Source organism: Branchiostoma belcheri, unplaced genomic scaffold, assembly GCF_001625305.1.
Source record: "Branchiostoma belcheri isolate BF01 breed outbred unplaced genomic scaffold, Haploidv18h27 scaffold36, whole genome shotgun sequence".
In the NCBI taxonomy this organism is placed as follows: domain Eukaryota; kingdom Metazoa; phylum Chordata; class Leptocardii; order Amphioxiformes; family Branchiostomatidae; genus Branchiostoma; species Branchiostoma belcheri.
This window is the reverse complement of record NW_017803976.1, coordinates 216,462-240,697: the sequence shown is the minus strand read 5'-3', so window position 1 is coordinate 240,697 and position 24,236 is coordinate 216,462. Positions and strand designations below refer to the sequence as shown.

Genomic DNA, 24,236 nt, shown 5'->3' with positions numbered 1-24,236 from the left:
ATCCATTTCCAGTACAATGTATCTTGCACTACAAAGAGTAGAAGCCAGTACTGACTTCAAAGCAGTATGCATTGCATTATCTTGTAATCCCTATTTTGTAATGGACTATTCCGGCTCCCGGCATGCTTTGCGCACATTTTTGTGCAGAAAACAAAACGCTCCAAAGTTGGCTGGAACTGTCCCAGACTTCAAACTAAGCTTTACGTTTTCGGACCATATGTTATTGTAGGTGGGTAAAGCTGACCGATATATGTAAGTATATTGACCCATTCAAGTTACTATGATTGAGGGATTCTCGTAACACGAAACATTGTGATTATGTTTAAAGAAGAAAGTGCTGGGAGGGGGGCTATATGTGTGTATCTTGACAACCCGAACACTTAAACTTTTATCTGGCTCACAAATAATTATAACAGGCGTAAAAAGACATTGACTAAAATGTTGAAAACCTTCCTCCACCTCTTTTGAAAGTTAATGACGGCACAGACCGGGGGACATAATTTGTTAATACTGGCTCACCACTGTTGACTTTCTGATCCAAGACCATGATAATTTTTCAGGTAAGTCACGTATTTTCTCTGTACACAGTATCCTACAGCAGCGCTTTGCGGCCAGACGCCAGCAGGAGTGATTCGGGAGGAAAACAGCGGGTCTTTACTAGACTTAAGTAGAAGGTCTCATGTTCTTTGTAAAGCGGCCGTTTTTTGGTAGTTTTTAGTGCAGTAGTTAGCCTTGCTTACATGCGCTTGTGTGGGTTCCAAGGGAACAAGATAAATAGATGGTAGAAATGCAGCATCAAATCATTTCTCCTTCTTGTCTATCGACAGGACTTTAGGCCACACCAATTTAATTTGTTGGTTCTCGGATTCGTCTCTTCAATTTTTTCTGATTTGCGAAAAAAAAGATTCTGGTTCTGAATCAGCTCAAAAATGCTCATATTTTGCCCCCAACCATAATTGAGGAAAGTCCTTTTCTTCCTAGTTGTTACAGTTTTTCCATCTATCAATGCAGTGGTTTGATTAAAAGTTCAAAATTCATTGTTTAGATATTAATCCAGCCTTTTGTGTTGACTTCATGGCTCCTATCATTGCATTTGGTGCTATAATAGGATGCCTAGACCTGCTTTTATTTTTATTTTTTCGCCCTGTTACTTCATATTTTTTCTTAAAAAAATCTGAGAACCAACTAATTAAATTGGTGTGGCCTTGTCTAAGTTGTTACCTTTTAAGTACTGCTGATGGACAAGGAAGGAGTAATGACCAGATTAAAATTACAGACCATTTCAAGGATCATATTGCATGCTGGGAGATGTGGGGCACTATGGGTATTAAATACAGGGCCTGGGTCAATTAACACCATTTACCAGGACAATGCGGCATACCATGTGCCGTCTGGGAAATGACTTTTTATGTTGTCATGGTAATCATGTTATTTCCCATTTGCCCTACCCATAGTGCATTGCATCTCCCAGCATGCTTTAGGTCTACGTCATGGGTGTGTTTTATTTACTGCGATGCATGGATTTGGTGTACACATGTTTGTGGGGATCTGCATGCCTTTTAAATCAACTCAATCAGACCACTCTAAATCAATCTAGGTGAACTGCCATAGTAGGGTGATTGATTTAAATAATGCATAGGGTATGGTGATGTTGTTGCAATTAACACATGATGACTGCCAATAATTCGGATCAGTTTGAAATACAAGTACAATGCCCTCCATGCAGACTCCTACATATGTGTATAAAGTATGACCTAACAGTACACTTGTATGGAAGGTCTGCACTGCATAACACTCAATACACCAGTTTGGAAGACCACCTGCCACCTGACCAGTATGTGTATGTGTGTAAATCATTTCAAATCATACGTGTACATGATTTAGATTTACTACTTGCAGAACAACTCATCATGTGTACAGCACTCACACACAGTCATAAGACTAGGAATGCCTATTTCACGAAACTTTGCTTACACACACAGCTTTTAGGTGAAACCTGTATTCCTCTCATTCTAGTCCGCTAGATTGTGGAAGCAACAGTTATACTATGCATAAACTTGTAAAGCTACACAAACTCTATGTCTGATAATTTTTTTACAACATAGGAAAAAGAAAATTCTCATACCCAGCTCACACATAGATTATTTACTACAAATTCCAGTGTTGTCTAAAAAGAGTGACAATTAAAGAACAAGAAATATATGAAACATGTAAGTAATAGATAAAGCTTGACAAAGAAAGCATGCTTTGCTGCATTTAGCTGTAGGGGAAAAGCTTTGGAGACAACTATGATTTTAAACTGGAAACTTGTGTCTGTAGGGCTGACTTCAGACCGCCGACAAGTTCAGGACGCAGACCAGGATCCAGGGCAGGAGGAACAGCCAGACAGCCAACAGGTATGGAAAAATACTCAGAGAAACAGCAAACACCTGCTGATGCAGCATGAGCTGCAGTTCTCACAATGATCAACAGGGGGCACTGTCGCCTAGGATGCAGTGCCTGTGAAGCTAAGACTCCAGATCTAAATATATCCCAAAATTTTATCACTTTATGCATAAACTTGAATCAGGTCAAGGTCTAGTGTTTCCTGTCTTTAAAAGTTCTATTTTATCCAGTAGCATGTGTGTACAGCATTTATGTATGACAAACGTTTTTTTTTTTTTGTAAAAAAAAATCACTTATTTTCTTTACAGCAATGTCTCGAGCACCACCTACAGCTATTAGACTTGGGACAGGGGTAAGTGTCTACGATTAGATTCGAACTAATCTTCTGTTTTAAAGTGTTTTCATAATAATTTTTTTGTCTGGTCTTAGTTTTGAAACCAACTACTGTTACCAATAATACTATAAACAACTTTGTAAAAATATACGTGTAACAAGCAGTTTTTAACTGCCTACTAGTTTCTGGTGTTTTGTTTTGGATACAGTAGGATGTACCGGTATGAAAGACAATGTGATGTGTATTTAAATGAGATTTTCACCTGCTGTGTTCCTCAGGCACCTGGCACGGCACGCCCAGGTACACGTGGAGGTGCTGCAGGTGGTTCAGGTGGGGATTTATGCATATACTATATGACAAAGAGTTTAATACAATACAATATAAAGTCTATACTAAGGCTTATTGGCCTCCATTGGAATGTTTTCCTACATCATACTTAGACTTAGCAGACATTTAACCTCTCCACTCACTCACTCACTCACTCACTCACTCACTCACTGCTGCATACCTAAACCCACATTTAGGTTCAGGTCCGGATTCAAGTCCAGAGATTTAGGACTTGTAAGCCCGGACCTAAGCCCATGGCATGTTGGAATCTTGTAATGTTATCTTGGTGAAACTTTGGCCACATAACATGGAGGCCGACACTTGACGATGCCCGATGGCAATGTTTTCTTCATTTTGCAGCAAAGATTTTGCAATCTACGGAAGGTTTTAGGTGGTTTGGAAAGAAAAGGGGTTTGTGAAATAGTCTTTTATGGTCATAAGTCCGGACTTGGTTCTTGACTTTTAGGTTTTTTTCTACTTGATCCTAAACATTCTTACAAGTCCGGATCCAAGTCCAGTGAACCGGTACGCAGCACTACTGAGTGTCCGGTTTAGCTTTGAGCTTAACAAATTCTACGGTATGTTAGAGGCATTTGTGTTTTAGAAATAATATGTTAAATGTCCTCAAGCTTTAACTACACCAAATATGTATCACCTATGTGAGATGTAAAAAAAGAGTGTATTTTATCTTCTGATCTTGTTTGTAATTGTTCCCCTTCAGTGCTGGGTTCCCAAGTGAGGGTTGTTGACCGACCTATGACCCAGCAAGGTCTTGGTGGCATGAAGACTGGAGCTAAAGGTATGGTGTACAGTATATCAGCAAACATACTGTGGAGCTATATACTATAATTCATAATTTTTTCGTTGTACTGTTATGTTTGCGGTTTTCATGGTCACTTCTGTACCGCAAACATATAATTACTGTGAACAACACTGCCACCATCATGAACATACTTACTTAACTAGTATTGTTCTGCAAACATGTCTATTTCTCTCAGACAGTGAACTTTTGCTACCTTGATGAACATAAAATGAATTACAGTAACATGAAATTTGATAGAATATAACACTAAGCCATATGCAATCTACATGTATGTCATAAGCCTTGTATGCAAACATTTGGGGAATGTTTTATTATGTAGGCAGGACATATTAAGACATGTTAACCTTTAGCACACTGAGGTAGCTGTTCGAAACTTGGTTACAGGATAAGGTAGCAGGAAGCAGGTTAAATGACTAGGCCATATTTTTCTCACTGCAAACATACAGGTCCACAGAGACAAGTTCAAGACCGATCCTTTTGGCTTGGCCAGCTCAGGTAAGATAGATTTGTCATTGAAGAATGTATTCTTGAAATGTTGGTCTTAGGCCACATCAAGTTAATTTCTTGGTTAACGGATTTTTCTAGAAAAATAATGGAGCGGGCGGGCAAAAAATAAATAAAAACAAGAAGCCATAGGCGACAATTCTCTGTGAAGTATTATATATTGCAACAAAAAGAAGTAGCCATTGGCAATTCTCTGTGAAGTGTGATAAATCGAACAAAGAAAAATTGTTTAAACGCACGTCGGCTCAGTCATCTTAAGACTCAACAACCAATCAGAGATGCGAAATGCCGACACGTGATGCGGGATTTGCATGCAGTCTAAACAACGGGGAAGGGCGCGCGATGCCCGAAATATTGTTGCGTCAATATTCAGCGCCGTGTTTCAAGAGATTAATACCGGGAAACAATTTCTTTTCTTGTTTTGAACGCATATACATGCATTTACACTAATCTAGTATGATTCAGGGTTACTTTTTTTTACCTGCCATGGCCAGATTATCTAAAGTAAAGATGTGTTTATTGTGTGTACAATCTACAAAAAGAGAAATGTACATCAGGTCCAATCATCCGATTTTCATGTTTAGGTTTTTTGGACTCGGTTCATGAACGTATTTTGGTTTGGCTCCTGGAATGTGCGAATGTTGGAAAAAAATGACTCCCGGGACTGTCTACAGGGAACACTCGCATATTGCCCAACATTCGCGGTGTATCAGGACAGCGCGACTGGTCGGCATTAGCGCAGTCCCTGTAATTACTAAATTAGTAACAGTTGCACATCAATCCGGCCGAAAGCATGATTGTGTAACACAGGCTACTCTCATGTCCCTAATAAACATACCCCCCGGAATAAACATACCCCCCGGACAAATCGTCAAAGTCTAATAAACATACCCTCCGGAATAAACGTACCCCCCGGAAAATGACCAAATTGACAGGTGAACTGTGTGTCTTTGATACTAAAATGTGCTCTTTATTTCAATACCAATATATTGGCAAATCTTTCACTGTTACATTTAATTAGTGAGTATATATCACTTTAATTAATGAGTATATATATATTGTACTTGTTTTGGGGAAATACAAAATCCGTAGGAGAAGCTATTGCATTTTACACTTCTGAAATGCACTTTGCTAAGCCTTCTCCTGCAACTTGAGTTGAAAATCTGACTAACTTAAGAGATAGAAAATCAAGCCCAATTAAGTACAAATATAGGGGTTTAATGAGTATATCTACAACAAAATCCATTTCAACATAATAATTTATTGGTATGGTACATTGTCTAGTCTGGTCAAAGTCTGGATTCTGAAGAAGAAAAAACTTCTGAAGAAAAAAACTTTTGAAGAAAAAAAATATTATTCAGCATAAAATTTTGATTGGTTTCCATCTCATTGTTTTTTAAAAAATCGATAATGTGATTGTATCAATTTTAAACGCCCTTAAAATTAGCTAAATCGGCGCTTTTACGGTGATTGCGCAATATGGGTGCCCTATGACCTTTGACTTTTTACGGGTCATGCTGCTCAGGCGCTAGGCGCCCTCCCCACGTCGGCCGTCCGTCTTGTGGGCAAATTTCACTTTTTTAGGGGTTTCGGGACCTAAAAACTAACACCAGAGGGAAAATAAACCACATACGTTTTCTTCATGGTAAATATCGCTAAAATGGACCAGGCATTTTCTGCCGCGTTGCCGATTTTGACAAGGACTTGCGGCCGCCGTGTGCTAAATACGTCGATTAGCTACTCGCCTTCCCCTTCGGTTTTGTGGGCAAATTTTTGCTTTTTCAGACGTTTTGGGACTTAAAAATGGACAGCAGGCGAAAAATAAATAATATACATTATATTCATGGGAAATGCCGCTATCATGGACCAAATATTTATCTGTGACGTGTTGCCGAATTTTGCGGCCGCCGGCCACTTGCTGATGGTGCGGTACGTACGGACAATTTTTTTCCCAAAAATTAATAAACGTACCGTCCCTAATAAGAATGTACCGGGTGGACGTTCGGGCCGAAAAAAATAAACGTACCGGTACGTTTAATCGGGACATCAGAGTACTTCTTCATATACCGGCTCATACTACAAGACGCCTTTACAACTAGCAAATCATAAAATTACCCGATCTACTAGTATGTGCGGTTTACCAGCCCCAGACCACATCCGACCACGAGGCAGAACACATTGATGGGTTGCTCAAAAATATGGTCCATGTTTACAGAGAAGCGGCCAGCATGCTCGTTGCTAGGACGACCGGCCAGTTGCTACGTGACTAAATACACGCCGCCACTAGGTCGCCACAGCCGACCAGTTTGAAATCGATAGGATTACGTCATCGGTATTTATATTTCGTCATGTTGACCTCTGACCACCCCACATTTCCGTCCCCATCAGCCTGACCGCGACTTATAATTACTACCGGTCACATAAACGGCCGGACGAAAACATTTCAGCGACATGGGGATGTTTCGAAAATAAGCATTTACTCCAATATCAAAACAGCTACGGTAAAAATAAAAAGACGTGCATCATCCCGGACATAATGCCACACCACATGCGAAATTACACAGAAATGCGACGTACGGAAGAATGCGTTTTGGCTGCGAACATCTTCCAAAAAACTTGCCATCTCTTATCCATGGGCAAAAACATCTGGAACCACTTATCAAAACCACCCCGTATCTGCATGAAGTTCCACCCCCCCCCCCACTGCTATTCCAAACAACGCGTTTTTCTGGACCATTCCAATTCGCCTCGTAATTGTAGGGGTGCGTCTGCAATATTACATTGACCGCGAAAGCAGCAACGGCAAAAATACACATTCGTGCATCAACACGGGCATGCCCGCAGACGGCGTATAAAATTGCGTGCCGATTACAAAAAGAGAACCCAGTGTTTTGACTGCGAACATGAAAAATCAGCCGTTCACAACACTCCGTCCGGAGGTCCTGACCTCCTTCACGGAGTAATAAAAACAGGCCTAGGCATCCTATTATGGCCCAAAATGGTACGATAGGAGCCATGAAGTCAACACACCAGGCCGGTTCAAAATTAAAAAAATTTTGAACTTTTAATGATACCATTGCATTAAAAAAGATGGAATAACTGTAACAACTAGGATGAAAAGGACTGTTTTTAATTGTTCAGGGCAAAATATGAGCATTTTGCAGTTGATTCTGAAGTTTTATTTTTATTTGCAAATCAGAAAAAAATGAAGCGGGCGAATCCGTTAACCAAGAAATTAAATTGGTGTGGCCTTAGGTAGTACATAATGATAATAGGGCTTTGAGACATGTAACTACATCTACATGTACATGCACTTGGCATGTTGTAACTGGCACTAATGTCAGCTGCTCCCCCTACATTCTAGGTCTAAGATCCAGGAACTGCAGGCTGAGGTGACCAGGCTGACGAGAGAAAAGGAGAATCTGGAACAGGAGAACTCTTCCTACCTGTCTTATGAGAAAAGGTGGGTCTTTAGTCTTCCTAGCTGTTAACCAACCTGCTATGTGTAATATATAGAATACAACATGGGGTATTCTGTATCGCCTGGGGTATCGACCCGACTCGTGGGAGGGCCGGGACCGAGGGTGATGCGGAATACATCGTGTTGTATTTTATTTATGTCATACCCACCGAAGAAAACTCAGCTTTCAATGGTAGATGAGCCAAAAGTTAGTGCCCCTAAACCCAATGCAACAACATCAATTCCAATGTCCGGATTCTGTATTCGAATTTTCAAAATCTGCTCATGCAGTTTGGGCAAAACGCGTTCGAATCGTTCTATGGAAGCCAGGGAAGCCCGGGCCGTACCGTAAAGTATAGGCCCGGTACAGAATCCGTTATCGAACGTTATCGCGGCCCGGGTATGATATAATTATCCTTATGTTCTTTCAAAAGTAGCATTCGTTATAGTGTTGGTGATGGTAATTTTCACTGTCAATGTCAGAAATGTGCCAGGTTTTACTGCAAAATTTGTTTTCTCACAAATGTTTCTAATAAATTGATAATTGTTTTGTCTAGGGCTGAAACCCTGGCCAGTGAACTCAGAGGCTTGCAAGGAGAGTTGGCTGACTACAACATGGTGTGTGTTTTCTCCTAACTAATTTAAGTAATTACATGTATAACTGACATCAGTGGTTTTGTATTGTATGGAAATTATGCATAAGCTGATACACCTTGATACATTTTTCTTCAGCTTGTTGACAAGATAAACACAGATACAGAGATGGAAGAAGTGATGGAAGATTACAACATGGTAAGTAAATTAAGTGCCATTACTACTGTATTACTGCACACTCAGCGTGCAAAATACCTGGTTGCCCAGTTGCCCCGGGCAACCAAATTTTACTTGGGGCAACCTATTTCTGAACCTAGGTTGCCCAGTGTGCTACCTAAATTCTAAGAATGCCCCCCCCCCCAAATCATGCCCACTTGGCTTGCACCACTGTATCCAGCAGATGCTTTTTAATTTTAGGTATTAATGGCTATTAATAGAATCAGTTAACTAAAGGCTGTTAGAAATATTGTCAAAGGCTTATGTATGTAACATTACTTAATTCGAAGAAAGGAGTAACTTAAAGGTGGGGCAACCTAAAATTCTGATGGGCAACCTAATTTTTGCCATAGGCTGCCCACTGGGCAACCTGGTTTAAAAAGTATTTTGTACACCGACACTGGTTAACTTGCATGTAGAAGCATTTAACAAAAATCAATGTACATGTACATCTTGTTGGGCATAAAGTGAAACTGAAAAGATATAAGTGAAAATTGGAACAGAAAAAGAACTGGACTGTGGATACAGAACTTCTCAATCCGTTGTTTTTACAGCTGAAAGTCCAGAATGACAGAGAAGAGAAGAACATGGACACCATCTTCACAGAGAGAAGACAGTGAGTTTTTGCCTTGTCAATTTCTTCATTTGGTTTGTAATCTTAAAGGGGTCGTGTGGCGTGAATGGTATCATGTTTGGCTCAAGACCAAGAGGTCGTGGGTTCAAATCCTACCATGTCACCGATCTTGTGCCCTTAGGAAAGGCACTTTGCACAACTTTTCTCACTTCACTCAGTTGGAAATGAGTACCTAGTTTTGGTGGCAGAATGTCCCTTGGATAGGACCTATACAAAACCAACAAAAAACAAAATTTGGAAACAGATTTGTCTGAAAGAGGGATGTAGATGATGCAGTTTTGTGATTATAGGATTGTCCAGTTACTGTAGTTCATGTGTTTGTGGATAGGAAAAGATTGTGCTGAACATTTTCTTTTTTTGTGAACAGGAAAGAGGAACAGCTGAGACAGCTGGAACAGGAGATAGAACAGCAGCGTCGCCTGACGGACAGCTTGGTGGAAGGCATGGTAAAGTTCTCCCCTACTCTCACATTAGAAATTGCATTTTCTAGGATGTAACACTACAACTTTTATTGTAAAATGTCAACAAAAGTGCGAGATTGAACAAATCTTTACATTCTGGTAGATTAGACCAGGAAAAACTCCTTGTACTAGTTTGATATACATTCTTGTTCTATGTTTATTATTTATTATTTCTTTATTTCAGGCATAACTCGCCCATAAACAACATTTTATATGTTTACTATGGTACTTTTTCTCATTTTTTGCAGAGTCAAGACAAGAAAGGCTTGTACACCCAGCTTAAGCAAGCAAACCTAGCATTACTGGAGGTATAGTTCACACTATGTACTTCTTAATCTTCTAATTACATTTACAAAAGGTTTGGTAGATTTTTTGCTGCATTTTTTGTCTATTAGTATTAGTATCATCTAATATTTGTATCTCAATTTATTTTTACACTGGCTGTACCTTGTTTATATATCAATTGATAGTTTTTTTTTATAAATACCTGTTCAACTGTAGCTACTTGAAATGTCTTGACAGTCAAAATCGTATAGTATCCAGTTGCTCGATTATAACTGTTTTCTTGAATATGTACCTCTTTTGCCTACATGTCTAATCTTTATCTACCGTAGAATCTGGAGAGACAACAACAAGAACTGGATTCTCTTAATATGAAGAGGGAGAACTTGGAAGATGTAAGTATACTTGTTTAGTCATACTGCAGCAAGTTGATACAATAATAAAACGTTAATTTGCAGTGTATATGATTTTTGGCTGCAAATTTCGGCAACTCAAACGACACAAGATTCGGTGTCGTGAATTCACATTTTACAGGTCACTTTGAAAACTTTGAAAGTAAGATTTACAGGACAACAGACTGTTAAAGTGTTAACACATTTAGCACACTGAAGTAGCTGTTTGGGTATTGGACAATGTGTTAGGCAGCAGGGAGAAGCTCAGCAAGGAATCTTTTAAAAGTTTAATTCCGGACTAATTCCCATATCTTAGTAACTTTACATCTAGATGGGCTAATATCGTAAACGATAAGCAAAAATGATGTAAGAAATATGTAGACATAGCATCCACCCCTTGGGGATTAACCCAATTCTGTAGAATTCTGGCTCTAGTTCCCAGAACTGGGTTAATCCCCAAGGGGTCCTTGATGGCTGCTACATATTTCTTACATCATTTTTACCTACAGTTTACAACATTAGCCCATCTAGATATAAGGTTGCTGAGATAAGGACATTAGTCCAGAATTAAATTGGAATTCCAGAATTAAATTGGAGGCTCAATAGCAAAGTTCTTTGATCACAACAAATTTTCCACGATCCGACGTTTCCATGTCCGTCTGTCATCTTCATCAGGGCAATTCCGACTGGTTTACTGTGCACTGACGCTAGATGTTACTTGGTGCATAGGCATCGGAAATGCATTGTTAACAGTAATAACAAGCTTAAGTGCACTGTGAACCAAGTAACAGTACACTGTGAACTATGTAACACCTTTTGTGCACTATACACCAAGTAACATCTAGCGTCAGTGCACAGTAAACCAGTCGGAATTGCCCTGATAAAGATGACAGACGGTCATCGAAACGTCGGCTCGTGAAAAATAAATGGTTGTGATCAAAGAACTTTGCTATTCATTCGTTTACCAACCTGATGAAATTATTTACGGATATACACATGTAAACTGGAGGCAGTTTGATGTGAAACGTAACGTTCATGCCTGTTGTATGGTTTTGGCAGGAGCTGTCGACGTCCACGATCAAACAGGAGGCAGTCCGACTGTACGAGCAGCTACACGAGCTGGAGGAGAAACGGGACAACCTGATGCAGGAGGACCAGGCCAAGGGCTCGCCCGCCGAGGAGCGCGAGAAACTACTCAAACAGGTCAAGGAGGATAACCAGGAGATCGCCAGCATGGACAGGCAGTAAGTCATGCTGGAAGTCACTTAAGCCTCGGTCACAACCCGCCGTGCATGCTTTTTGTCCGTACGTTTTTTGGGAGGCAACGTCTGCTACGTTTTTTTCTGAAAACGTGGGGAAGGAGTGGCATCAACGCACATGACTCGCACAGTTTTGCAAGGTGTAAGAGTGTGGTCTGCACGCCACGTCTGGCCGTAAGCGGTTGCGTGCATCGTTGCGCAAGTGGTAAGTGCGTTGTACGTGCTTACAACGTACAATCTCTGTGCGATTGCAACTTTACCGTAAGGAGGCCGTACTCACACGTGCGTCTTTCGTACGGTACGTACAGGGCACGCGCGTCGCCCGTACTCGCACGTACGGGTGGTGAATCTGTAGACTGCACGCAGAAAAAGTTTTACTTGCACTTAAAGTTCTACGACGTGTCTGCGTGCTCCCAAATCCGTAGGATTCCGTACGGAGGCAGTACTCACCACGCACGGATGCCCTACGTTTGCCCACGTTTTTGCACGTAGACAGCACGCAGAAGCACGTACGGCGGGTTGTGACCGAAGCTTTACTGTCGCATGGTTTGACTTTGCAGTATTTTTTCTTTTTATTCTATTGGTTCAGCTGTACAAAAGACAGCCAGGGTTGCCCAACTAGTTACAAGACTATTTTATAGGGCTAACCCTTGAAAAGCTACACTAGATAAAGACAGGACATTAAAAGCAAATTTGTCAGCTCATTGCATCTACAGGATTATCTATTAAGTACACAAAGGCTTAAACTAAGGATCACTGTTAAAAGTACTATTTACATTGGCAGGTCAGGGTCAGAATTCACTGTGTATGGATCTCCAAGTGAGGTCTAGATTTTGCCCATGGCGACCACAGATCATGTTGATTATTGATAATGAGAAATCACGGAGAAACTATTCATGGATTACTAATCCTGGAGAAACCAGCCAGTTTGCCTTGACTGCTGGATGATGTTTTTTGTTTGACGTAAATTGTTCCATGTGCCACCCTCCCCACATGCATTTATCACAGAAATGAAGATGCTTACAGCATTTGACGTGAAAACATCTTGACTTGGAAACCATTTATGTCTCAGTCATGTTGTGAGGCGACCCTCTTCAAGGAGACCACCTGTCCAAGGTGACCACTTTTCTTTGGTCCCCTGGGTGGCCGGCTTGGGCAGGTTTGACTGTACTCAAGACTTCTACCAGTGTTCACAGTAACACATTTAGGACTAGTGCTGCATACCGGTTCACTGGACTTGGATCCGGACTTGTAAGAATGTTTAGGTTCAAGTCCAAAAAAACCTAAAAGTCAAGAACCGAGTCTGGACTTATTACCATAAAAGACCATTTCACACACCCCTTTTCTTTCCAAACCACCTAAAACCTTCCGTACATTAGAAAATTTGTGCTGCAAAATGAAGAAAACATTGCCATCGGGCATCGTCAAGTACCGGCCTCCATGTTATGTGGCCAAAGTTTCACCCAGACAACATTGCAGAGTTGCCAACATATATACAATTTTGTATATGCCTTGGGTTTAGGTCCGGACTTACAAGTCCGGAACTGAACCTAAACCTCTGGACTTGAATCCGGAATTGGGTTTAGGTATGCAGCACTATTTAGGACATTAAGTCTTTAGTGAAGACTGTTTTATGAAGCATGTCTCTGTCTCCCCAGAACTGGAGAGATCCGTGAGAAGATCAACGCTCTACAGGAGGAGATCAGACAGCTGGACATGGACCTGGAGGAGCACCAGGGTGGGTAACCTGTCACCCCTCTAACTACGTGGTATCAACCCGGGGTCTGTGTGATAAACCTACTTTTGGAAGAGTCCATGTATGGAATAGGGGCAATCAGTGTGTATCATATGTTTACCTTTATATTGTAACTACATGTATGTATGGAGGAACTCATAATATATACATACATCGGGACAGCATTTTGTAAAATTGTAGCAGTGACACCTAACTGCAGTACAAATCAGATACTTTTGCCCTCTTATGCCACACCAATTTAATTTCTTGGATAACGGATTCGCCCGCTTCATTTTTTTCAAAATCTGATTTGCAAAAAAAAAAAAAATCAGAATCAACAGTTACTGCAAAATGATGATCATATTTTGCCATTAACAGTCGAAAACAGTCCTTTTCTTTCTAGTTGTTACAGTTATTCCATCTTTCAATGCAGTGGTATCATTAAAAGTTCTAAATTCATTGTTAAAATTTTGAACCAGCCTGGTGTGTTGACTTCATGGCTCCTATCGTACCATTTTGGGCCATAATAGGATGCCTAGGCCTGTTTTTATTTTTTTTCGCCTGCCCGCTCCAATATTTTTCTAGAAATGTCTGTTAACCAAGAAATTAAATTGGTGTGGCCTAAAGGTGATAAATCGTCACCAAAATGTTGAATGTAAGAACCCACTGGTTTTTGAGTAAAGAAACCTTCTTGTACATACATTGTGTATTGTTCTGTCAACACAGATCAAATGCTCATTTTTTCTAGCATAAGGCCATGTTGATTTGATTATATGGATGACATCCGCGCGCGCATCAATTTTCGGCCGTTTCCAAAAAAAAAAGGTTTTCAACCATGCTGTAAATCGTACAAAACAGTTGCAAAATGAGCAAATATATACTGTAAGTTGCACAAAAAATATTTGAAAACAATAACAATGTCGTAGAATGTCAAAACCAAACGAAAAATGTCAAAACCAAACGAAAAAGACGAAAATGTAAAGAAATGAATTTGAAGAGTAGATTATTCGCTATACCATACCCTGTGTCATTTGTTCAACCTTCATGACCACGTAGATTTCATAATGAAAGCAAGTTTTTTTTTTGCAAAACGTTTTTTTTTATTCGCACGCTCGCATCAGTTTTTGGGTTCCCAGAGGATGTCATCCATATAATCAAATCAACATGGCCTAATTAGAAACTGGGGAATGTTCTGTTTTCAGGTGAGAGAAACCTGAAGTACAAGGAGCTGAAGAAGAGAGAAGAGACTATGGATGAGTTCCTGAACAGCTTTGAACAGACCAAGGGTTCTGAACTGGTTAGTTCTACCCAGGGCTCTACCTTAGTGCACCCAAAATTGGAGCTGTGCACCCAATTTTTTTCTGTGGGTGCACTGGTGCACCTAAATATTTTTGTATGAATTTGTAACATTAGAAATGTATAATACTTTATAGTATACTGGATATTCTTAGTCTCTAAGTATCAGAAATATAATAAAATCTTTGTTGTTTCGGTAGTACTAGTAGATTTTGAAGTTAGCTCTCATTTTAGATTCAAGCTCAGAAGAGGAGCAGTAAGACCTTCAATTAGGTTTTGTTTCATATGGTCCACCCCAAAGATTTTTGTGCACCCTAAATTTTTAGGTTGGGTGCATCAGTGCACCTATTCCCAAAAATGAATTTTGAGCCCTGGTTCTACCACTTCTCATTTGGGTGAAAGTAGTGCTTTCTGCCAGGTCTTGCATGGGCAACTTTTCTCTTGGACAACTAGCAAAATAAAATTTTTCAACATTGCAAAATTGTGGAATTCTATTTTTAGTGAAAGGGCATTCCATCCTTTAATTGATGCTATGTTTGCTGTCCACCATATACATGTTCACTACACGGCAGTGTTCTACTTGTAACTTTCATAAGTATAGTTAAACTGTATAAATAACATTGCAGGAAACCAAGGGACAACTGGAGGGCAACATTGTGGCACTACTGGAAGCTTCAAGCAGGGTGAGTCAAGCTACATACTGTATCAGCTTTCATAGTAGAAGAAAGGATGTGACTATAAGAAAAAAGTGACCTTTTGTTTCTTTTGCTTCATTACAAAATATCTCTCTCACTCTCACTCTCAATCCAGGGTAACATCCTCCCTGTAGATAAATCCAATTTTATAACAGCAAATTTTATAACAGCAAATTAAACGTTTGGTGTGGTTACATGTGTGATATATTACATAATGAGGGAGACATGATGAATTATAATTGCATTGTGTGATTTTATTATATACATGAACTGTTACTTGTGTGTATATATCTCGCTTTAACTGTTTATTGTTGCTTCTATGTCATATGTGGTGTATGTGTTAGATGTGTGCGCTATCAGCATACTAGTACTTGCTGCCTAGTGCACACTTTGTATTGTCATGTTACAATTTCTTAATAAAGCCACACCAATTTAATTTCTTGGTTAACAGATTTTCTAGAAAAATAATGGAGTGGGCGGGCAAAAAAAAATAAAAGTAAAAGCAGGTCTAGGCATCCTATTATGGCTAAAATGGTACAATAGCAGCCATGAAGTCAACACACCAGGCTGGTTCAAAATTTAAACAATGAATTTTGAACTTTTAATGATACCACTGCATTGAAAGATGGAATAACTGTAACAACTAGGAAGAAAAGGACCGTCTTCAACTGTTCAGGGCAAAATATGAGCATTTTGTAGTTAATTCTGAATTTTTTTTTTTTGCAAATCAGAAAAAAAATAAAGTGGGCGAATCTGTTAACCAAGAAATTAAATTGGTGTGGCCTAAATAGATAAATAAATCCATTGTCTGTAACAGCCAACCTCCTTGTGTTGTTTTACGTGTGTTGACAGAAAATCACTCGCGCCAGACACCTGCCAGGTGTGACCCAGCAGCAGCTGCGGACTCTTCAGGACGACCTGAACTTTAAGGAGACAGAGATGGAGAAGTCCAAGGCTACAGCCGCTAACCTGGCTGAAGGTGTGTACATCCAAGTCTAGTGTCACATAGTGAGGCCTAGGAATAAAAATTTGTGTTAATGCAGTGTACAAAATACTTTTTTGAACCAGGCAAAAATTAGGTTGCCCATCAGAATTTTAGGTTGCCCCACCTATAAGTTACTACTTCCCTCAAATTAAGTAATGTTACATACATATGCCTTTGACAGTATTTCTAACAGCCTTTAGTTAACTGATACTAGTAATAGCCATTAATACCTAAAACTAAAAAGCATCTGCCGGATACAGTGGTGCAAGCCAAGTGGGCATTATTAAAATTCAGGTAGCACACTGGGCTACCTAGGTTCAAAAATAGGTTGCCCCAGGTAAAATTTGGTTGCCCGGAGCAACAGGGCAACCAGGTATTTTGCACGCTGGTTTCAGTCCTGAAAAAAATAAGGGCCAGTAGGTAGGAATTTTTCTTTCTTTTTTCTTTTTTTTTAGATTTTGGTCATCTCTACAGATCCAACTTATACAATACAGTTTATTGAAAATAAAACTTGCATAAGGACACTTATAGTGTCAATGTTGGAAAATCAACAAAAAAAGCTATGGTCAGCAGTTTTTTCTAGGTTCAGTCAGTTTCCCGACCGACCCTGGAAAAAACCTGCAGACCCTAGCCTTTTTTGTGTGTGGACCCCTGCAAGGGACATAAATTTTGCAAGCTGATTGCCCTTTTCTAGCTCCACGATCTGACAACGGAGTGATGAAATGTTGTTTTTCAGTTTAATTGTCCTCATGCAAGTTTTAAATTGTTAAATTGTATTATATAACTTGGTCACTTAAGGGATCACCATAGTCTAAAAAAAAAAAGAAGAAAAAAAAAAAATTAAAGAGAATCCCTACCTACATGTACGTCCTACCCTAATTTTTTCAGGACTGAAACAGGAAACACAACATTTTTTCCCTAGGCCTGGTGTGACTGGTTCAAACCTTAATGCCTCGTCTCAAAGTTTGACATCTTGAAAAGGTCCTAGTCACCTGTTATGTCAATCCTTCCACAAATGTGGTAAATCTTAAAACATAGGTTTATAAGGCCACACCAATTTCATTTGTTGTTTCTCGGATTTGCCCTGTCCATTTTTTTCTGATTTGCAAAAAAAATAAATTTGGGGGGGTTCTAAATTAAGTGCAAAACACTCAGTGGAAGACAAATTAAACAACAAATTAAATTGGGGTGGCCTAATAGATAAATAAATGATTTTGGTGCCCTCCAGAGAGTCAGAAGCTGCAGATGGACCTGGCTAAGGTGGAACAGCTGGAGACTAAGATCACCACAGAACTGGAGTCACTCAAACAGAAGATTCAGCAGATGAACGAAGAACTGGCCACTTATGAAGACCTGGACAAACTTAGGGAGATTCATGAGGAGAAGAAAAGGGTGGGTTGTTTGTTTGTTTGTTTGTTTGTTACCTCCGTGAAAAATGGAGATATATTTATTTGCTGTGTCTGTGTGTGTTTCTGCACATTAGTAGTCAGCACAACTTCAGAATGCCTTTATGGATTGTGATGATATTTGGTATGTTGGTAGGTAGTAGGAAGAAAAAGGTCAAGGTCAAATATGGGCCTCCTGGTGGATGACCTTGGTATTGCAGCAGAAGTTCTGTTTTTTGTATCTTTTGTCCTGAACATGCTATGGTCTTGGATTTTTGGTGACAGATAGCTTTTCCTGTCAGGAATAAGTTGTGTGGGTTTGGTTCCCCTATCAGCCTGTTCTGGAAACTGCAGGGGACTTTCTGGCGAAATCTTTTAAAGTGATTCACAGCTGATTAAAATGATTATTTCATTTATTAGTGTTCTTTTTTATATTTTTGTACAAAGAATAACAATATTATGGCTGTATTGGTGTCAATTGTGTGAAAACAAGTTCAGTGTTCAAAAGATAACTGTATAAAGCAAGGGGAAATATTCTCGGACAGAAGTTCATGCAAGGTGTATGGCATTTATGCTTCATTTGTATTAATACATGTATTGTTATTTGAATATGTTTTGTTTCTTCTTATACAGAAACTCCAAGAGGATAAGGTGTTACTTATGAAGAGACGGGACATGTTTAAAACAGGTAAGTGTGCTCTGTCTATGATAGTGTCTCAGAAACAATTCAGAAGCTTACAGTAGCTATGCACCTTTCTAAACCCAACTGTTAAAGGGGAACAAGAAGTTTGATAAAACCTGTGATTATATCACACATGGTATGTCTTAAAAGTGACATCCTACAGTTAGACCCTTGTCCATCTTGTTTAGAGCACCATCGGCTGTTTAAAGTTGCGGCTAGCACCTAGGGTGGACAAATTGGCCGCTGCCATTTTCCCGCTCCCACCTTCGCAATCATTAGTTCTTTAGGACCATGCAAAGTTCTAAAGAACTAATCCGCTCTGTCCAAATCTTCTTCCTTGTATTCCACCATGTATTTTATATTTATCACAATAGATGACAGAAAAACTTCTAAAAGCATCAATATAATGGCTCTCCTTTTCCTACTTCGCTCTGTTGGCGGATCTTGTAACCTACGAGCCAGTAGACGGGGTAAATGCGGGAAACACAAGAAGTCAGAGAAAGCACCAAGATCAAATTGCATCGAATGCGCGAACACTTTAGTACTTCGCAGTTACCTCATTTCAAAGGCTGGAGTGGGAAAATGGCGGTGGCCAATTTGTCAACGCTAGGTGCAAGCCACAACTTCAAACTGCTGGTACAAGATGGACTAGCAAATCACATTTCAGACATACCATGTGTGATTGTAATGACAGTTTTTATCGAACCTCAGGCCACACCAATTTAATTTCTTGGGTAACGGATTTTTCTAGAAAAATAATGGAGCGGGCAGGCGAAAAAAATTAAAAATAAAAACAGGCCTAGACATCCTATTATGGCCCAAAATGGTACGATAGCAGCCATGAAGTCAACACACCAGGCTGGTTCAAAATTTAAACAATGAATTTTGAACTTTTAATGATACCATTGCATTGAAAGATGGAATAACTGTAACAACTAGGAAGAAAAGGACTGTTTTCAATTGTTCAGGGCAAAATATGAGCATTTTGCAGTTGATTCTGAATTTTTATTTTTATTTGCAAATCAGAAAAAAAATGAAGCGGGCGAATCCGTTAACCAAGAAATTAAATTGGTGTGGCCTCATGTTCAAAGATTGACAACAGTTCTTTGAACAGTTACTAAGTTCGTAGGAAAATCCCTGACCCATGTCTTTGCGCGTGTTTGCAGGCATGTCAGAGCTGTCTGCGCAGTACGACCTTCTGAAGGCCCAGCTGAACGATAACGAGACCCACACCCAGCTCAGTAACCTGCAGAGGAAGTGGCAGCACCATGAGCAGAACAACTTTGTCATGAAGGAGTGTATCCTTTCCACAGGGCCACTGGTGTGCAGTACACTACATCTTCCTGTTAGGCACAGCTCTGTTGCTCAAAATAGTCAAACTCCAAGCAGAGGTTTGGGTTTGAGGTTATTTTTGGCATGTTTTTAGGCTTTTTTATCGGGGTTTCTCTTTTGCACTGGAATTTTTTTCCCCACCAAACCACCCAATGTTTTTTGCACCCAATGTTTTTGGTTGGGTGCTCTAGTGCACCTATTCGCAAAAATGAATTTCGAGCCTTGAGTCTTTATGTGGACTGAATTGCATTGATTTTACAGCCTTCCCTTGTAAAACACTAACTGATTAAAACATAAGCAGCTTAAAAAAATACAGTCATATTATTATTCAAGAATGTAAGAAACCAGGAGGAGACAGCAGAAACAGATAGAAACCCCTTGGTCCCGGGCCAGATTCGAACTCACGGCTCCCGGGCCACAGGCAGACGCTCAAACTGAGTGAGCTAAAAGGTCTAGACCCGTTTGCCGGATCTGTTGGTAGGGCCTATAAACCCCCCACTGTTACACTACTCCCCCTTTTCTTTTCAAGATTCGTCCTCGAATCTTCCGAATTCGACATCCCTGGAGCGGCAATCCCTGGAGCGGCCCTGGAGCGGCCAGAACTCACAGGGCCGGCGTGGGAACCAGTGTAAGAAACCAGGAGGAGACAGTAGAAACAGATAAAAACCCCTTGGTCCCGGGCCGGTTTCGAACTCACGGCTCCCGGGCCACAGGCAGACGCTCTAACTGAGTGAGCTAAAAGGTCTAGACCCGTTTGCCGGATCTGTTGGTAGCGCCTATAAACCCCCCACTGTTACAAGAATATTAAAATCTGGTGATAACTATAACGAACATGAACGTCAGTTTTGCTGACATTACATTGATGGCAGTGTTTGTGGGAATCCATAAAAAAAGTCCTGGTGTGTGCTAATGGATGGACAGGTAATGTATACTAGAGAGCGTATGGCTGCCAGGCTAGATACATTTGTACCTCTGCAGTGCAGAGACCGTGCCAAGCCAGTAGCAGGAAGAGTAGCGGTGACACAGACAGACTTCCTGTGATAAACATCGTGTTGACAGGAAGCCTGGCCACATCTCACTCAGAGTCAGACCTGAAGTACAGTAAGGACAGGGGTTTGCCATTAGGATGGGGAGATCTATAGAATGTTGTAATGTTTCCTGTGTCCATTTCTACTTACACTTCCCCTCATAGGAAACTCCTAAATGTTCTTACACTTCTCTGTACTGTTGTGACCACATATCTTACCTTCATGATTCAATCTTCACCACAGAACGAGTAATATTTCAAATTTGAGGCTTTGTCCTAAGACATCGATATTCAGTTGGATATTGGAAACTAATTAGAACTAGACAGGCCAACATTTGCTTTGGAGCAAATGTAGCGGATGGCTTCACCACATTTTACTACATGGCAGGGAAAGAATTTCGAGGGAGAAACACAAGGGAAAACAATTCTTTACATTTGTTATAACTATAGTATGAAGTGACAACAATTGGATAGCTGTCCCCTACATTATTGGTTAGGATTTTTAATTGCATAATGCAAACTGTTGATTTTCAAGATGAAAAGAAGTGTTAATGCCCAGCATTCCAATGCTGGAGCAGGAAAGCTTGCAAGAAAAGTCAAATTTTTTTTACCCAAAGTAAGAAAACTTTCTCAGCTCAGAAAGGGAATTGTTTTTTTTTTATTCCAAACATTGAATCCTTTAGTGTAGTAGAAGTATGTTTTATGCTACTTGATGTTTCCTTAACCAGCCCTTTCTTCAGTCATCGCCACAAAGACAATGGAGAGTGATTTCCGTCCGACGATGCAGAAAGTGACTAAGACTGTGGAGGACTACAACAAGATGCTGCAGGACCAGCTCAGCGGGAGACCTGTAGCCTAACCCTGCAGCTCAACTGGAGAAGCACGTCGGCAGAACGTACTGCACCTGCACAGAACCCCGTATTTTCGTATTTTTCGTTGGATTTTTGGTCAACGTTGTATCAGAATTTTGCCTGTTGCAGAGGATATTCTTTCCGACACAACATTTGGAAACTACTGTTGAAATGCTAACCTTATATGAGCGAATACGACCTTATATGAGATATTCTGCCGAACTGCTATGTACAATACATTACGGGTTACGCGCAGGTGCAGTACGTTCTGCCGACGTGCTAACTGGAGATGACCTAAGGCCACACCAATTTGATTTGTTGGTTCTCGGTTTTCAGAAAATGCATGAAGCGACAGGGAAAAAAATTACCAGGTCGACCACTTTTTTAAACTTAAAGTACATTTTCACAGCTGCTACCCATACACCAAAAATAATAGAAATCCGCTAGCAAATAACGAGTTATAACGTTGACTTACATACAGGCCAGCACCACAGCCAAATAGAAAACATACTCTTCTGACGAAGACAAAAACAGACCTAGGCATCCTATGGTAGCCCTAAAAGCCTAGGTACCATGAGGTCAACATACCAGGTCGGTTTATAATTCTAACAACATTTGTTATCAAACCAATGCACTGATAGATGGATAAACTGTAACAAATAGGAAAGCATGGAGATTTCTTCAAACCAAAAATGCCCCAAAAATAAGCATTTTGGAGTTGATTCAGAGCCTGAAATGTTTTTTTTTTTGCAACGAGAAAAAAAAATCAGAGAACCAAAAAATTAAATTGGTGTGGCCTAGCCAAGGAATATAATCTTCTCCTCACATAGCATGACTGCTGTAGACAACACTTGTATGATGTAACATATTCAAATTTTGACAGAATGATGTCAGATGATTTTCTTCACATTCCAGTTTCTTTCCACACGTATTTTCAGTTGGGTGGAATTTTCCAGTCAAAGCATGTTTGATTTGAAAATGTTAAGTGAACATGTTGTAAATGAATATCTTATAAATGTGTGAGTTTGTATATTTGTAACTTGTTGATGTTTCTGTGAATTTTATCAGTTTTTTTTCAAAATGAGTGCAATTTTGAAATAATCTGAAAGAGTAAAAAGTAATAGAACTTAGGAATTGCATGTGTGTACAATTGATATTTGACATCCTGACTTCTCATGTTTATTAATATTACACAGAACCGTTTTGGCAAATACATCACTCAAGTAACAACTTCTTAATGGTTTTTTTTTCACAGATCTCAAAACTGGTGAAATCTTAAACGATAGTCTTTGCTGCACTATATGTAACGTTATATCTCCAAGGTTCAAAAGCGGTGCAAAAAATGGTCTTAGTAACACAACTTCCCTGCGAATACATGTATCTGCTTGAAGAAGGTTTCCCTGTAGTGTTTCAGTATGTGCCTTTCTTAGATCACAGATTTTTCACCGTGTGTTGGATGTTTGGTCAACGTTGCATCAGAATTTTGCCCGTTGTAGGCAATATCTTTTCCGACACAAGTTTTCAAAACTACATGTAGGTGGAATGACCTTGAGTTCGCAAAAACGACCTCTAACAAGACATTCTGCTGAGGTGCTATGTACTCTCCAAGCAGAGGTTTGGGTTTTGGGGGTATTTTTAGCGTGTTTTTAGGCTTTCATTATCGGGGTTTCTCTTTTGCACTGGTTGGGTTTGGTGGGGAAAAAAATTCAGTGCAAAAGAGAAACCCCGATAAAGAAAGCCTAAAAACACGCTAAAAATACCCCCAAAACCCAAACCTCTGCTTGGAGAGTAGTGCTATGTACAATATGGGTTTCGCACGCACAGGCGTAGTACATAGTACGTTCTACCAACTTGCTTTTCTTAGTCACCTTATGGAAAGCCATGACTGTCACAGTATTTGAATCATTTCCTTCCATCAGGAGGGTCCAGTCAAGTACCAGGTCATGACCTTAAAGGAAAGAAACCAACCCTCTTCCTAGAAGGGACGTTACATGTTAAAGTTCAGGAGAAGTCAGAATTTTTCCACATTGGAAAAATACACGCGGATAATAATTAATTAGAAAGGAGGCGAGAAGTAAATTTTTTTTCTTTACTACTTCTAACAAGTAATAAATGAATTAGTCCTGTATTTTAGAGGTGATGACCATTAGTAGTAAGAGTAGAATTTTTCACATAATAATTAATTAGAAAGGAGACGAGAAGTAATTTTTTTTCTTTACTACTTCCAACAAGTAATAAATGAATTAGTCCTGTATTTTAGGGGTGATGACCATAGTAGTAAAGTAGTAGAATTTTTCACATAATAATTAATTAGAAAGGAGACGAGAAGTAAATTTTTTTCTTTACTACTTCCAACAAGTAATAAATGAATTAGTCCTGTATTTTAGAGGTGATGACCATTAGTAGTAAGAGTAGAATTTTTCACATAATAATTAATTAGAAAGGAGACGAGAAGTGATTTTTTTCTTTACTACTTCTAACAAGTAATAAATGAATTAGTCCTGTATTTTAGAGGTGATGACCATTAGTGGTAAGAGTAGAATTCTTCACATAATAATTAATTAGAAAGGAGACGAG

The 24,236-nt window shown here is 39.7% G+C and overlaps 1 protein-coding gene across 7 annotated transcripts; it reads left to right on the top strand.

The window, feature by feature from the left end:
- Positions 1-120: 120 nt before the first annotated feature.
- Positions 121-23,033, top strand: LOC109476112 (intraflagellar transport protein 74 homolog). Of its 7 annotated transcripts, none has more exons than XM_019776995.1 (23): positions 121-229; positions 589-667; positions 2,320-2,396; positions 2,694-2,737; positions 2,998-3,049; positions 3,768-3,845; positions 4,316-4,364; positions 7,738-7,836; positions 8,391-8,451; positions 8,566-8,625; positions 9,198-9,259; positions 9,645-9,723; positions 9,987-10,046; positions 10,353-10,415; positions 11,472-11,656; positions 13,330-13,409; positions 14,609-14,703; positions 15,329-15,385; positions 16,250-16,376; positions 17,611-17,774; positions 18,401-18,455; positions 19,616-19,747; positions 21,549-23,033. In XM_019776995.1, the coding sequence occupies exons 4-23, from the start codon at positions 2,696-2,698 to the stop codon at positions 21,665-21,667; spliced, it is 1,719 nt and encodes a 572-aa protein (XP_019632554.1). In that variant the 5' UTR covers positions 121-229; positions 589-667; positions 2,320-2,396; positions 2,694-2,695; the 3' UTR covers positions 21,668-23,033. The 7 variants fall into 7 exon arrangements, with proteins under 7 accessions (XP_019632554.1, XP_019632552.1, XP_019632551.1 ...); XM_019776993.1 differs by having other exon boundaries at positions 121-252; positions 589-674; positions 21,549-23,032; XM_019776994.1 differs by having other exon boundaries at positions 126-229; positions 589-674; positions 21,549-23,032.
- Positions 23,034-24,236: the final 1,203 nt, after the last annotated feature.

Coding starts and splice junctions, on each gene's coding strand:
- LOC109476112 (XM_019776992.1), top strand. Junction 7,837..8,390: donor TACCTGTCTTATGAGAAAAG/GTGGGTCTTTAG, acceptor TGTTTTGTCTAG/GGCTGAAACCCTGGCCAGTG. Junction 13,410..14,608: donor GGACCTGGAGGAGCACCAGG/GTGGGTAACCTG, acceptor TTCTGTTTTCAG/GTGAGAGAAACCTGAAGTAC.